This window comes from Dipodomys ordii, unplaced genomic scaffold, assembly GCF_000151885.1.
Source record: "Dipodomys ordii isolate 6190 unplaced genomic scaffold, Dord_2.0 Scaffold19, whole genome shotgun sequence".
NCBI classification, from domain to species: Eukaryota; Metazoa; Chordata; class Mammalia; order Rodentia; family Heteromyidae; genus Dipodomys; species Dipodomys ordii.
Window position 1 is genome coordinate 13536808 of NW_012267235.1, and position 16395 is coordinate 13553202.

The 16395-nt window shown below is 43.6% G+C and overlaps 1 protein-coding gene across 1 annotated transcript in view; it reads right to left on the bottom strand.

Annotated features, from left to right (window-relative positions):
- Positions 1-16395, bottom strand: part of Nup88 (nucleoporin 88kDa) — a 34843-nt gene that overhangs the window by 8010 nt on the left and 10438 nt on the right. The window contains exons 5-8 of the mRNA XM_013013300.1: positions 8427-8603; positions 6266-6452; positions 5265-5412; positions 2198-2296 (exon numbers count right to left, since the gene is read on the bottom strand). Coding sequence (XP_012868754.1) covers positions 2198-2296; positions 5265-5412; positions 6266-6452; positions 8427-8603 — 611 coding nt within the window. The remainder of the gene's footprint in view (positions 1-2197; positions 2297-5264; positions 5413-6265; positions 6453-8426; positions 8604-16395) is intronic.

Below are 16395 nucleotides of genomic sequence, written 5' to 3' on the forward strand. Positions count from 1 at the left end.
TATTCCAGCTTTTATTTACTCATTAGTTGGCATGGACGTTGTTTTTGGCTTGTGGGCTAATAGGATAGTGTTACTATGAATGCTCACATACCTGTATACTTGAGTGGACATAAGTTTTTATTTTTCTTGAGTACTCAGGGAACTGCTAGACAGATGACAGCTCTTTCAGGAGCTGTCAAGACTATTTTTCTAAGTGCTGCACTATCTTCCATTCCCACAGGCAGAGAGTGTGGGGGCCCATCCTTCCATACCCCAATACTACCTACTGTCTACTCATCTAACTTTAGCCAGGCCAACACTGTGGTTTGGGATACCTCATTTCCACAAACATGGTATTTTTTTCCCCATTTGTAAGTTTATTTTCTTTCAGCATTTGTAGTATTGAAGACATTTGGACTTTTGTTAAACAGAATCTCATTCCTATGATTTTGATGCTAGTATAAATGTTGTGTTTTCTTAGTTTTTGTATTTTTTGTTGATTACATAGAAGTGAACTGCTCTTTGTGTATTCATACAAACTTGTAGTTTTGTGAATTCTTCAGGATTTTCATACAAAAGATCCTGTTGCTGGGTGGCAGTGGCTCATACTTATAATCCTAGCTACTTAGGAGGCTGAGATCTAAGGATCGAGGTTCACAGACAATCTGGGAGACTCTATATTCAAGTTAATAGCAAAATGTTTAACTAGAGGTGTGGCTCAAGTGGTAGAGCACCAACTGTGAGTGAAAAAGCCAAGTGAAAGCACAAGCCCTATCCAGTTTCAGCCTCTATCCCAGCATGTGTATATACATGTTATCTAAAAAGAGAGTTTTGTTTCTTAGTTCTTTTTCTTGGCTAATTTTCCTGGGTAAAACCTCCATTACAATGTTAAGTAGAAGTGGCATGAGGAGACATCCTTGTTATGTTTCTTAAAAGGAAGTGTGGAAAGATAAACATTAAATTTGATATTACCAAGTAAAGCCTTTAAGATGTGGCCATAATTCTTACTAAAATACAAGGAAGTTGATACAATTCAGAGATGAACTGTGAACAAGAACGAAGACTTGATGGTTTGGGAAATTCTCAAGGCTGTATGGAAGTCAAAAAAATTCTCAAGAGCTGGGCATCATCAATGGCTCATGTTCAGAATCAACAGGCAAGATTTGATGATCCTGGTTCAAAGCCAGTCTGGGTAGATACAGACTCTCGTCTCCAATTAACTAGTAAAGAGCTAGAAGTGGAGGTGTGGCTCAAGTGGTAGGGTACCAGCCTTGAGTAAAAAAGCTAAAGGTAGTGCCCAGGCCTGGAGTTCAAGTTCCAATAGCATACTGCCCTCCCTCCCCAAATCTTAAGAGATTCATGATTAGAAAAACAGGCTATAGAGATCGAATGTGTCAAAGGGTCAGAAAGAGGATTAGAGAAGGCTGTTCTGCCTCTAAAATCTTTTAGGTAAGAAACAATCTGATAAAGCAACACTAATGCTTTCTTTCCTAAAAATGAAGGGTGAGGGAGGTGCATATGATCAAGGTACATTATATATATGTATGAAAATGTCATAATAAACCCCGTTAAAAATGTACAAGAGAACCAGTAATCCTAGCTAGTCAGCAGGCTGAGATCTGAGGATCACAGTTCAAATCAGCCCGGGCAGGAAAAGTCCATGAGACTCTTATTTCCAATTACCCACCAGAAAACCGGAAGTGGCGCTATGGCTCAAATGGTAGAGTGCTAGCCTTGAGCTGAAGAGCTGAGGGACAGCGCCCAGGCCCAGAGTTCAGGCCTCATGACTGACCAAAAAAAAAAAAAAGTACAAGAGGCCAGGAGGCACTGGTAACTCACTCCTATAGTCCTACACAGGAGGCTGAGATCTGAGGATTGCACTTTTAAGCCAGCCTCCACAGCAAAGTCTGTGAGACTCTTATCTCCTATTAACCATCAAAAAGCTGCATGTGGAGCTGTGGCTCAGTGGTAGAGCAACACCACACACACACACACACACACACACACACACACACACATGCACACACACACACACACACACATGCACGCACACACACACATGCACACACACACACACACACACACACACACACTTTACAAGAAAAAAAGTCCAGAGAATCAAGTTTTGCTTTTATAAATTTCCTCTTATTTTCCTTTTTCAAACTACTTTTGGATGGAATCTTGAAAACTACAGACAAATACAAGTTAGTACACTCACCTGATCCAAGGAACTTGTGAAGTTTGTGAATCCAAGTTAGCCCCACACTGTGGACGCCAGCCTCATGAGTGCAGTGGTATCGTGAAGGACACTTGGGGTCTGCAGACGGAATGATGAATGACATATAAGACAGCAATTAGGAGATGCAAAGAATTTACCCAGGAGCCTACAAATGCCTCTGTGGATGGACATGAGAGAAAGTCTGGAGGATTTTTATCCTGGTGTGTTATGTTGGAGGCCTTGTTTTTAATTTGAATTCAATTTTTCAAATATATTTTAAGCACCTTTTTAAAAAGTATAATGAACACACTCCAGCACAGGTATTGAAAAGACTTCTGCCCAACTGCTCAGCGAGCTGCTCTGTCATCTGTCATCTGTCATGGTCAGGTGCTGCATGCCTTCACAGTGCTGACTTGCAGAGAGTTCTAAAGGTTAGTTTCAGTTTTAGATTCCTTCTGTTTGATCATCACTTATATTTATCTTAAGAAATGTTAACACTTGTACATAATTTTAATTAATAAGACTCTGAAACAAATATTTCTGCACTTTTGTGTGTGTGTGTGTGTCGGTTGTGGGGCTTGAACTCTGGGCCTGGGCGCTGTCCCTCAGCTTTTCAGCTCAAGGTGAGCGCTCTACTGCTTGAGCCACAGCGCCACTTCTGGTTTTCTAGTGGTTTATTGGAGATAAGAGTCTCACGGACTTTTCTGCCTGGGCTGGCTTTGAACTGTGATCCTCAGATCTTAGCCTCCTGAGTAGCTAGGATTACAGGTGTGAGCCACTGGCACCCAGCTCATATTTCTGTACTTTTAAAGCCTTAATATCACTACGATAGTCCTGAGAGTAAAAGACAAATTCAGGATGGGGGGAATGCAGAGCTTAAAGTGTTAGGGATCAAACCCAGGGCCTTATGCATGATAAGTGTTTGACCACTTTAGACTTCAGTTTTGTCCTATGTGGGGTGTGTGGGGTGTGTGTGTGTGTATCTTTGGGCTTGCACTCCTGGGTGCTGTCCCTGAGCAAATGTTTTTGTTCCACTTGAGCCATAGCTCCACTTCCGGCTTTTTGGTGGCTAGTGGGAAGTAAGAGTCTCATGGACTTTGCTGCCCTGGCTGGCTTCAAGCCAGGATCTTCAGATCTCAGCCTCCTGAGAAGCTAGGATTATAGGCATGAGCCACCAGTCTGCCCAGTAGACCTCAGGTTTTTGAGACAGGGTCTCACTATGTAGCTTAGGCTAGCTTTGAAAGTGGCCTTCCTGTCTTTGTCTCTCAAGGGCTAAGGATATAGCTATGCCACTACACCAAGCCTTATAGCTATTTTAATTAATTATGTTCTTGGTGGTACTAGCCGTCTGAACTCAGACTGGAGTAATACTGCTGAGCCGTGTCACAGCCCCACTTTTCACTGGTTATGTTTAGGACAGGGTCTCACTTCCTACCCGAGAACCTGCCTGAGGCAAAATCTGTTTATTATATGCTGCCTGTCACTGCTGGGATCACAGGTACACACCACTGCACCAACTTCCCCGATGCGGAGATGAAGTCTCATGAACTTCTCTGCCTAGCTCAGCCTGGCATCTTAATCCTCTCAATCTCAGCCTGCCACACAGCATGGAATTACAGGTACCTAACACTGTGCCTAGCTATAGTTTGAGGTTTTCTGTTCTCAGCCTCCCAAGTGGCTAGGATTCTAGGTAGGAGCCACCAGTACTCGCTCTGCTCCATTTATTCATTTATTTTGAGGCAGGGGCTTACTGTGTAGCCCAGGCTGGCCTCAAACTTGTGATTTTCCTACCTCAATCTCCTGAGTAGTTGGGACTGTAGACTGACACTACTTTGCCAGGTTCTCTTGAATGTGTATCACTACTTATAATACTTATGTTTGTGGTTTTAATTTTTAAAACATAAAACTAAAATATAGAAATAATGTATAAGCTAGCAACAGTAACCTACCTAAATTAAAACTTTCTTTTAACAGACTTTCTTATTGTGGGTTTAACGTAAGTTAAAAGTTGATGATCTTTATGAGTTTTACACATTGGAATTAGCATCAGGTATGTAGTCTCTTACTGACCACAAGGATGTTGTGTGGTACAGGGCTATGTTAAAATTTGATTTTAAAAATTACTTTTAAAGGTAATTTAAAGGTTTTATACATGTATTTAAATTGTAAAATCAGGGTGTGTGTGTTTGTGTGTGTGTGTTACAGGGACTCACTTTAACTATGCTCCCAGCTCTTTTTTTTTTTGTTTGTTTTTGTTTTGGTCGTGGGGCTTGAACTCTGGGCCTGGGCGCTGTCCCTGTGCTCTTCAGCTAAAGCGAGCGCTCTACTGCTTGAGCCACAGTGCCACTTCCGGTTTTCTAGTGGTTTATTGGAGATAAAAGTCTCATGGATTTTACTGTCTGGGCTGGCTTTGAACTTTGATCCTCAGATCTCAGTCTCTTGAGTAGCTAGGATTATAGGTGTGAGCAACCGGCGCCCGGCTTCTTCTCTTTTGAGATGAGGTCTCACCAAATTTGCCCAGGCTCTTTGAACTTATGATCCTCTGGCCTCTACCTCTGGAGTAGCTGGTTATTAACGGTGTGTGCCACCATTTCAGCTTGAAATCTACTCATGATAGGACCAGGAAAAGCTTATTATAAAACATCTAGGTGAGGGGCTGGGAAGGTGGCTCAGTGGTAGAGTGCTTGCCTTGCATGCATGAGGCCCTGGGTTCGATTCCTTAACACCACATAAGCAGAAAAAGCCGGAAGTGGGGCTGAAGCTCAAGTGGTAGCCTTGAGCTGAAGAGCTGAGGGAGTAACCAGGTCTAGTTCAGGCCCCACGATTGACATAAAAAAAAAAAAAAAAAAGAACAACTAGGTGAATCTAGACTGAAGATCACTATTTGAAAACCTGAGAACCTTGCTTAAGTTTGCCTTCCACAGAGTATATATTTATTAAATATCCAAGAGACCCATGTGAATCTTCTGAAGGCTGGAACTGCGGAATAAACTACATGGGAAGAAACTATGACAGTCTTCATTTAACTACAGCAGTGAGAGAGAACTACCTTTTGTGAAAACCTTACCTCTGTGAAGTTTGATTGGACAAGAAAAGTCAGAATCATAGGGCTCATCCTCCCCAGATGCCAGCTTCAAGGCAAGCTCCAGCTCAACACATTCGAAGACATACAGAGATGGAATGAGGTCGGCTCTGTAATCCCAGGACTTTTCTGACTGTAAAAAAAAAACAAAAACAAATAAGGAAAAAACCTGCCTATATTCATTTGAAAATGTATAGGTGAAAATAGAAACAAATCACTGGTCAAATAGTGCTGTTAAATTCTTAATTTCACCCTGTATCTTAATAGTGAACGAATCCCTTCCCTTCTAATAAAAGTGTCACTATATAGCCTAGAACTCAAAATCATGCTGCCTCAGTCTCCTGAGTGCTGGGATTATAGGGGCACCGCCACACCCAGATTGTTAGTTTTTACTTTTTACGCTGATCCTATGGCTTGAACTCAGGGCCAGCGCACTGCCCCTGAGCTTTTCTGCTCAAAGCTAGAGCTTTACCACTGGAGCCATAGCTCTACTTCTAGCTTTAGTTTTAGTTAATTGGAGATAAGAATGTCATGGACTTTTCTGCCCAGGCTGGCTTAGTACCTCAATCCTCAAATCTCTGCCTCTCGAGTAGCTAGGATAATAGACCTGAGCCACCAATGCAAGGCTCCCTCTTTATCATTCTTAAAAGAAGAAAATAAGTTAAAACTCTTCCATTAGGATTATGTTAATAAATGTGTGTGTGCATATACCAATTATGTTAATAAATGTGTGTGTGTGTGTGTGTATACCAATACCCACAACTGACCATTAAAAAAAATAACACCAAACTGCAATCCTCAAATCTCAGCCTCTTGAGTAGCTAGGATTAGAGGCATAAAGCCACTGGTGGTTGGCTTCCAATTACTTTTAAGTGTTTAATTTATATTAAGTGCCAAATAGATGTAAGATAAAATTCCTTCTATGGTGCTCTAAAAACTACACTTGGAATAAAGACATGAAACACCAACACTAGCCTGGAACTTACTGTTTGGTCGTCTTCTTCCTCCCCCTCTAGCACCACGCAGTGATACAGCATTCCTGATTCAGTTGCAATCACTAATATGTTGGGGACACAGGGTAAGCAGAGTATAGCACAAGCATCATAACCGTAGTTATCTTCAGCTGCAGGATGCATTGGCAATGGACCCAATAACTTTCCAATATTTCCAGGGCTAAGGAAAGAAATCACAGGGGAAACAAAGGAGGAGGCTAATGCTTGGTAAGAAATGAACTCATTATCTTGCCCATGTAATTGTAACCCCTCTGTACAGTATTTTCACAATAATAAAAAAAAAAAAGGAAAGAAATCACACTTGGAAAGTGTTGACAGAAGATTACCATGACCTCTAACCATTCTTTGACTTGGTCTTCTTCCAGCTACCAGGCTGCCATTAGAAAAATAGTATATTCCCAATGTCTATATTTAATTGCTTTCCCACTCAGATCCCAAAACTAGTAGTTTTCAACCAGAGATAAATTTGCGCTTGAGGAGACACTAGGACATTCATGCTTGTCACTACTAGAGAAGAGGTAGTGACCAGCATCTATTAAGTACATGCCAGAGATGCTGCTAAACATTCCTCTATGAGAAAGGACAATCAAACCACATGTCAATAGTATAGTGCAGAGGATGAAAGCCTCAGCTAAATTTTCTGTACTTGTTGTGTTTTATTTTATATTTTTTGGTGCCAGTTCTGGAGCTTGAACTCAGGGCCTGGGTTCTGTCCCTGAGCTTTTTGCTCAAGGCTAGTGCTCTACCACTTGAGCTGCAGCTTCACTCTTGGCTTTTTAGTTGTTAACTTGACCTTCTGAGTAGTGAGGATTACAGCTGTAAGCTATTGGTGCATAGCAGTGATTTGAAAAAAAAAAAAAAAAGACGATCTTATTATGGAGCCTCTAGCGTGTGATTGTCTTATCTCATCTCCAAAGTGCTGAGATTAGAGTGACCATTTCCTACTCAGCCTGCTCTGCCCTTTTACTATGGTACTGAAGCTCAAGTGGTGGAGCAGCACCAGCCATGAGCAAAAAAAAGCCATGTGAGAGAGTATGAGGCCCTGAGTTCAAGCTCCAGTACCAGTACCAAAAAAGACAAAAGATATAGGTGAGTCATAGAGCCCTTGCTTGGTATGCTGAAGGTCCTGGGCTCAATTTCCACAAGAAAATAACAATTGGCAGAACATGCATACGGCTAAAGGCTGAATGACAGGAATTATTCACTTAAAAATCATCACAACAGATAGTTATTTAGAGCCTATGTTTCTGCTATATGTAGTTCCTCATCAGTAAGAAAGACATACAACTAAAGGAATAACTATACAGCACAGTAAGAGGGGCTCAGAATGTCACAGGAAATGATAGATTAAATGCTGAAAAATGGTAATACAGGATATCTGTTATCTTTGAAAACAAAACAATATAAAATTTGGTCTCATGCTGGGCACCGGTGGCTCATGCCCCATGACCGACCAAAAAAAAAATTTTTGTCTTGGGGGGGTGGGGGGTGGGAATGGGCTGGGAAGGTGGCTCAGTGGTAGAATGATTGCCTTGCATGGATGAGGCCCTGGGTTTAATTCCTTAGCACCACATAAACAGAAAAAGCTGGAAGTGGTGCTGTGGCTCAAGCACTGTGGTAGAGTACTAGCCTTGAGCTGAGTTGTTCAGGAACAGCGCCCAGGCCCAGAATTCAGGCCCGATGATGGACCAAAAAAAAAAAAAAATTGGTCTTGGGCTAGGAATGTGGCTTAGTGGTAAAGTGCTTGTTTAGCATGCATGAAGCCCTGCGTTCAATTCCTCAGTACCACACACACAGATAAAGCTGGAAGCTGAAAGTAGTGCAGTGGCTCAAGTGGTATAGTGCTAGTCTGGAGCAAAAGAAGCCCCAGGCCCTGAGTTCAAGCCCCTGGTCTGGCCAAAAAATAAATAAATAAATAAATAACTGGTCTTATCTTAAAACAACAGAACTCACCCAAATAATGTAGAGAAATGAAACTTCAAATCATCAATGCTAATGCTTTTTCTAAGCGGTGAAAAGCAAGCCTCTAAGGATACTTGCAGAAACCCAGAAATGTGGATCCCAAGTCTCGCCCTGACCATATACATGGAGTGCAGTTGAGTTTTTGTTTAGGAGGATTACTACCTCCACTTACCTGTGTAACAGACTAACGTGTGTGAGGAACGTCTCTCCGTTCTCGTATAAGATGTACAGAGGGTATGCTACTACTTCGTCTTTGCCTTTCTGTCCAAATATATGCTTTGGGACGGCTGCCAATGGTCCAAAGTCAAATGCAACTGCTGTTTCTCCCAGAGATGCAGTGTATGTCCTCCTGGAGAGACAGCATAAAAGTAATTCACTGAAAACAAATCATTTTTTTTTCAAGTTATTAGGAGGCAGACTATTTATAGAGTCTGTATTTTAGTTGAGAAACAGTAACTTTTGATTCTGAAGAATGCTAGCTTTGGAAAATTCTCATAAATTTAAGTGAAAAAAGCCAGCCATAAAATTATGTGGTGCTACTTTAATTTTAAATAAACACAAATATGTGCTATACCAATAACAAGAAAATTTAAAAAGAAACATTAAGAAAATACATAACAACAATAACTATCTCTGAGCAGGATTTGTTCACTCCATAAACCAGACTTCAGACACTGTTGTAGGTTTTAGAAAATGAAACAAAGGCCCAGCTTTGGGAAAAAGAGATGTTCAATGAACATAGAAGAAATAAACATACAACACAAATTTAGACAATTTTTTTTTGTTTTTGGTTGGTCATGGGCTTGAATTCTGGGCCTGGGCCCTGTACCTCAGTTCTTCAGCTCAAGGCTAGTGCTCTACCACTTGAGCCACAGAGCCACTTCTGGTTTTCTGGTGGCTTATTGGAGATAAGAGTCTCAAGGGAAGTGGCGCTGTGGCTTTAGTGGTAGAGCGCTAGCCTTGAGCTGAAGAGCTGAGGGACAGCTCCCAGGCCCAGAGTTCAAGCCCCATGACCAACAAAAAAAAATAAAAATAAAATCAGAAAGTCAATAGGTGATAGAACAGAACAGATTATTAGTCAGGTGCTGGTGGCTCATGCCTGTAATCCTAGCTATTCAGGAGGCTGAGATCTGAGAATCACAGTTCAAAGCCAGCCCAGGCAGGAAACTCCGTGAGACTCTTATCTCCAATAAACCACCTTAGAAAACTAAAAGTGGCACTGTGGCTCAAGTGGTAGAGCGCTTGCCTTGAGCTGAAGAGCTGAGGGACAGAGCTCAGGCCCAGAGTTCAAGCCCCATGATCAACAACAACAACAACAAAGAGTCTTAAGGAAGTTCCTGCAATCCTCAGATCTCAGTCTACTGAGTAGCTGGGATTACAGGCATGAGCCACTGGCGCCCAGCCTTTTTTTGTTTTTAAGTGTTCTTAAACTCAGGACCTTGTGCTTGTTAGGCGGGCACTATACTGCTGAGCCGTACCTCCAGTCTTTTTCACAATGATTATTTTTTAATATAGGGCCTCACTTCCTGTCTGAACACCCATCCTTCTGTTTTTTAACTTTTCACCATAGCTGGGATGACTGGGATATGTCCCTTTGTCTAGCTTCATCTGTTGAGATGAAGCCACAAGGCATTTTCTTTCTGAGCTGGCCTAGAACCTGATCCTCTCAATTTTAGCCAAGGATGACAGACTTGTCTACTATGTCCAACTACTGGAATTATGCATATATGGTGGGCTGGACTAAAATGGCATTCTTCCTGATTTCATCTTCCCAAAGTTAGGGTTATAGAATGAACCCCCAGCACCCAGTTTTGTTTTTGTTCCTGACATACAAGATGGCCTTAAACTAATGATTTTTTCTGTCTCAGAATCCTGAGTACTGGGCTTACAGGCATGTACCATAGTGAAAATAATGTTATAAAGAAATGGGGCTGGGCGCCAGTGGCTCACATGTGCAATCCTACCTACTCAGGAGGCTGAGATCAGGATCACGGTTCAATGCCAGCCTGGGCAGGAAAGTTTGTGAGACCCTTCTCTCCACCAGAAAAACTAGAAGTGACGCTGTGGCTCAAAATGGTAGAATGCTAGTGTTGAGTGAAAGAGCTCATAGACAGCACCCAAACCCTGAGTTCGAGCCCCACAACCAACCAAAGAAAAAAAGAAAGAAATTGGGGCAGCCAGTCACTGGTGGCTAATCCAAACTATTCAGGTTAAGATCTGAGGTTTGGAGCCAGCTCAGACAATTGTCTCCAACTAACCAGCAAAGAGCTGAAAGTATGGGAGTGGCTCAAGTGGAGGGATCTCAGCTAGGAGCAAAAAACCTCAAGAGTTCAAGCCCCAGTATAAGCACAAAAATGAAAAAGAAGTTTAAGAAGTAGGGAAAGAGAATTTCAAGTGGTAGAGTGCAAGGCTTTGATTTCAGTTGCTTTGGGTTGTTGTTTTTTTTTTGTTTTTTTTTGGTTTTTTTTTTTTTTTTCCAGAGCTGAGGACCAAACTCAGGGCCTTGTGCTTGCCAAGCAGGTGCTCTTCCGCTGAGCTAAACCCCCAGCTCCAACTGCAGCACATGCCACAAGTAAAATACTGAAAAGAGCAGTAAAAGGTGGCTGCAAGTGCTAGTTCAGGATGAGTACATGAAAAAGATTCGTATAAAGTGATATGTGAGAAGGCTCTGAAGGAAGAAGGAGAACTAGTCTACAGTATCTGAGGAAGAAACAGCTGAGGTGGAGAAGACACATGGCTAGGCTCTGAGCTAGAAGGAACTGATGTCTGAGAAATGGTGAGGAGGCCAAAGTGGCTGAAACCCAGAAAGCCAACACAATGGGAGAAATGAAGCTGCAGAGGGAGTCAGGGAGAACCTGTGGGACCCAAGGTAGCCACGGACTTTCCTGACGGGGTTGGCATTGAACCGTGATTCTCAGATCTCAGGCTCCTGAGTAGCTGGGATTACAGGCGTGAGCCACCAGCGCCCAGCCACAATGCTTTTTGTCTTTTGCAATTCAGTATAAGCTGGTCAATGTGGTTGGCACTTGGGACTGGCTGCCCTTAGTTGAGGGACTGAGGAGTCACAGCCACCTCAGTAACACTCATTTCGAGTGGCCCCCTGGAGACAAGGCCTTAATCCAAAGACATGACTTGAGCAGAGAGAATTTCAGGTGTGTACCACCACAACCTGCACAAATTCTTCTGGAAGGAAAAACTGGCCATACACAATGAACTCATCAATCATGTCCTCATGACTGGCTGTCTAAGGGCTCTGGAGTGGTAGAGGGTGGCCCCAGAACCTGGATTCTAAACATCATTTGGATGTGGCTGGTTAGCTGATTGCTTGGCTAATAGTTACTTTCAACCATCTGTAGGTTATTGTTCTGTGCTGGTGTGATTTCACATACTCTTGGCCAGCAGCAGCACAGGAATCTCAGACATTCTCATTCCTCCCATGATTGTATTTCTGAACCCTCTGAGATCACCAGTCAAAGTGTGTGGAACATGTGCTGTGCTATGCATGGCCTAAGTGTGCAGCATGGCTGATACTCATGGAGAGGAGCTCTGGACCCATGATGTCCCTGACCCCTCCAGTACCAGAGCCACTGGAAGAGCAGGGTATATCAAGGCCATCATGAACCTCAGTGGCTCCCTGATCAGAATACAAGTCTCAGCTAATATGGTCAGAACAACAGAGCTAATTCTGCATGGAGTGTAGATCTGAAGACAACAGACATGGGCAGATAGCTGCGTTTCTTGGTGTCACTTCCTGAAGGCCAGTGGGAAGCCTGGTGAAAAGTCTGGTGACCACGGTTTTGTGAGGGAGGCCAGGAAGGTTGACTTGCAAAGAGTGTACCCATTCAATCAAGAGCAGGTTCCGTCCTGCCCCCAACCATTCTGCACAGGGTTGTATGGAGGAGGGGCTTCCGGAGCAGCTCTCATCATAACTCCTCCCATTCTGCCTGGATCACAAGATTCTGGCCACATCCCCTATTTTTTTATGTTTCTCTCTGACCAATGGGATTCAAGAATTGGGACATGCTATATTTCATGTTACCTAGTAGCACTGGTATTCCTTCTGTTGGCTCACACCACTACCAGCTATTGAGGGAGGTAGAGGTGCTCAGTGGTGAGAGAATCAAGGTGATTTGGAGATATAGTTGGAGGTAGACATAGTTATTGGTAAATAGAAGTAGTTTCAGAGAACCTGGAAATGTGGCCCTCCCACCTTCACCCTCTCAGTGCTGGGATGTCTAAGCAAACAAGACAAAAAAAAAAAATTAGCTGCAGGAAGGAAAATACTTCAAGAAGACCAGCAGAGGAATAGTCCTGGTAGACCTGCAGAATCCAAGAACAAGAAGAAAAAAGGAGATAACCCCAAGACAAACACCACTGGGGACTGTAATTCAGTGGAGGGTTCAGCCAAGGACCACAGTGACCCTGAGCCTTCCCCACCTTTGGGAACAGTCAGAGCTGCCAGGGTCAAAAGCGTCACAGGTCTCAATAATACCGAAGACAGGGAAAGGCACTACCAACACCTGGTGCTTGCCCTGGACTCCAGCAGAATACAAAACCAGCAGCTCTGCAGTGAGATCCAACAACTGAAGCAGGAAAACAATGAACTGCAGGATCAACAGGGGAAAGAGAATGAGAAGATGGCCTGTGTGCACGAAGCACTGAAAGCAAAGCTGGAGTAGAACAAGCTATCAATACAGATGATGATTTCAGAAAAATCTGACTTACAATCTGTCCTGGCCCACATGCAGCAGGTGGCTGACGAAAGAGCACTGGAGCAGAAGGGTCTTACCAGCCACCTGCAGGCTGCACAATAGTGCATTGAAGAGCTAGAGATGACTTTGTCTGAAGTCTCCACCACACAGAATGAGACTGAGAACAGCAATCTAGAGCTGATTAAAGCTCTGAATCACGTGAAGCTGCAGCTCCAGGAAAAGGCCAGAAGCTATGAAAACCTAGAGGATGAGGACACCGAGCTGCAGGAGAGGCTGGAAGTGCTCCTGACACAGAAGGCTGACATGAAGATAAAAATCATGAGTCTCTTGAGGCTGGGAAGGTGGCTCAGTGGTAGAGCACTTGCCTTGCATGCATGAGGCCCTGGGTTTGATTCTGCAGCACCACATAAGCAGAAAAAGCCGGAAGTGGCGCTGTGGCTCAAGTAGTAGAGTGCTAGCCTTGAGCTGAAGAGCTGAGGGACAGCGCCCAGGCCCAGAGTTCAGACCCACGACCAGATTGAAAAAAAAAAAAAATCATGAGTCTCAACAAGCCCTAGTGGAGTGGGCAGAATTGGAAAGACAGCTAGACAACATGAAAAAATTGGTGATAGAATTAAATCTGGAGAGAGAACTTTGCAGAGGACCTACGAGTGGAGAGTTCCACATGGAAGAAGAAGGTCCAGCAGCTGTTAGAGCAGGTGAGCCAGCTGAGAGAGGAGAAAGAGCAAGAGTTGAGGCAGGTCTTGGACCTAGAGGGCAAGCTGGTGGAGCTGAGAAAGCAGCTGCAGAGCTGCAACCCCCACAGCCTCCTGCAGGACCATCTCAGGCTGAGCAGCAGCTGCAAGCCCAGGCCCTCCAAAGCAGAAGTAGTTTAAGACCCTGGAGGAGCAACTTCACATCCAGGTAGAGGAAAACCAGAGCCTAAGTCTCCAGAAGGTGGAACAGCAGCAGTGCCTGTGGATACTAGAGAAGAACGTCGAGGAACGGAATCAGCATACTGAGGGTTGGTGCAAGATCCTCTCGAGACAATGGAAAAGGAATGTGAGACCATGAGATGTACCCTGGTGCAAAATAGAGAGCTTACAGATCAGCCGGCCCAGCTGCAGGAAGAAATATCTGCAGGAAAAACTGGATGAGCTAGAGTAGAAGTTAGAAGAATGGAAAGAGATGGTGGGGTTCAAGAGCCAAGTGGCTCAGAATCTGCAGGAGCAACACGACCAGTACCTGGCCCAGCTGTAGTAGCTCAGAGCCACCTATGAACAACACAGGGCCTCCAATCAGCAGCTGACCTCAGAGAAAGAGGCCCTGCAGCAGCATCTCCCGAGGCAGATCCAGCTAGAGAAGCTAGAGCAGGAGCAGCTGCAGAGTAAGTTGGGGGACCAGATGGTACCTCAAAAGTTACAGGACATTCTGAAATGCCTGGAAGCAATAAGACATGAGAATGAGCAGCTGTGGGCCCAGCTGAGCTTCCTGGCTTTCCCTAAGGAAGGTGAAGGAGTGAGCAAAGAAGAAAAGGGTGAGGAGGTGATTCCCCCTGATGTAACTGTCCCAGAGGACATAGACAACCCATAAACCATATGAGATTTTTACCTTGTAGCACTATCAGTGGCTGAATCAAAGAAAGTGAAGCTTAGCCATCAGCTGCAGGAACAGCAGGCCCTCTGGAGGTGCCTGGCCAACCTGGCTGCCCAGTGCCAGAAAAAGCTGGAGCGCCAGGCCTTTTACCCCAAGAGCTGGAATCACGGCATGTCTGTGGACAGGAAGGACATACAGGTGCCCAAAAGCTGAAAACCTGCTTCACCCATGACCTGCCCAACAAGGTAGACTGCCAAAATCAAATGAATGACCCCCCAACATTGATGCAGCCAGCTGTTAGAACACATCAGTGCCATTGAAGAGTCCATAGTTTTCTGTAAAGACCAGATGGAAGTTCTGGATGAGCTGTATCAGGAGAAAGACGAGCGTGTCAGCTCGCTGACCCAGGAGAAGAGGTATAAGAAGAAAGAGCTACAGGAACTGCTATTGCACCTTGCAGGTTGAGGGCACAGAGTGCCAGTACAAGATGCTGGCAGCCACCCATGCCCCTGGAGCTCAGGCCTGTTGGGCCACCTAAAGATGGGAGTTATGGAGGAGCAGCAAGGTTTGGAAGAGGTAGAAATCGAAGACAATGTGGAGCCTGCCCAAGGAGAAGCAGGGGAGCCTTGCCTCCTGGATAGCCCCACCACATTGCAGATTGAGCCGTTACTGTCCGATAGCCAGCACCACCAAGAGCTTGCAAGTCCAGGCAACGAACGCTCCTTGCCTTTCTTCTACAGACTGACGCAAATGATGAATATGAAATAATTTTGATCCGAAGACCTGGCAGCCACGGCCTAGAGAAGTGGACTTTTCTTGCATTACTTTAGGACATGGCAGCTGGGTGGCATTCTCTCAGGTCTTGTCATAATGGGGGATTGGAAGAGACAAACTGAAGGCCAGACAGGGCAGAGGCTGCTGGGAGGTGGCCTAAATTCCAGAAACATCTTAATAGCCATTGATTGTCAGGGAGGGGATCCACAGAATGGTTATTATGAAGAGCAAATTCTCTATCAGCATATTGTATTAATGATGCTACTTTATAAATTACTTCCATATTAGTATACAGATTATAATTTTCTGATATATTTTCATGTGATTTATGGAATACTTTGCATAATTCTTTAGATTTTTTTAAAGGAAAAAATTTTCCTTAAATGAGTTATTTCATTATGTAACATTCTATGTTGGTGCATTCATGCATTTTTAGAAAATTGCACTCTGTACCAGTAACACTGAACTAACTTTCTTTTCTTTCTTTCTTTCTTTATCAGTAGTGGGGCTTGAACTCTGGGCATGGGTACTGTCCCTCAGCTCTTCAGCTCAAGGCTCTTGCTCTACCACTTGGGCCACAGCGCCACTTCTGGTTTTCTGATGGTTTATTGGAGATCAGAATCTCATGGACTTTCCTGCCCTGGCTGGCTTTGAACCGCCATCCTCAGATCTCAGCCTCCTGAATAGCTAGAATTATAGGCATGAGCCACCGGCACCCAGCTTGATTTATGGAGTAGTTTGCATAATTCTTTAGATTTTTTTAGAGAAAAAATTTTATTTTCTCAAATGAGTTATTTCATTATGTAACCATCTATGTTGGTGCATTCATGAATTTTTAGAAAAATACAGTTTGTACCAGTAACATTCTCATTTGTATTTTAATATACTCTGATGGTTGTACACTATGGTGAAAAACCAGTACAAACTGTGAAAAAGAAGAAAAGGTTTTTAACCATGACAGTTTGGGGGAAAAAAAAAGTTAACTACAACAAATAGAGGTGTCTAAATAGTGAAAAAACATACACTAAAGAAGTACAGAAATATAATGCAAAATAATACATATGATTATAGAACATTATA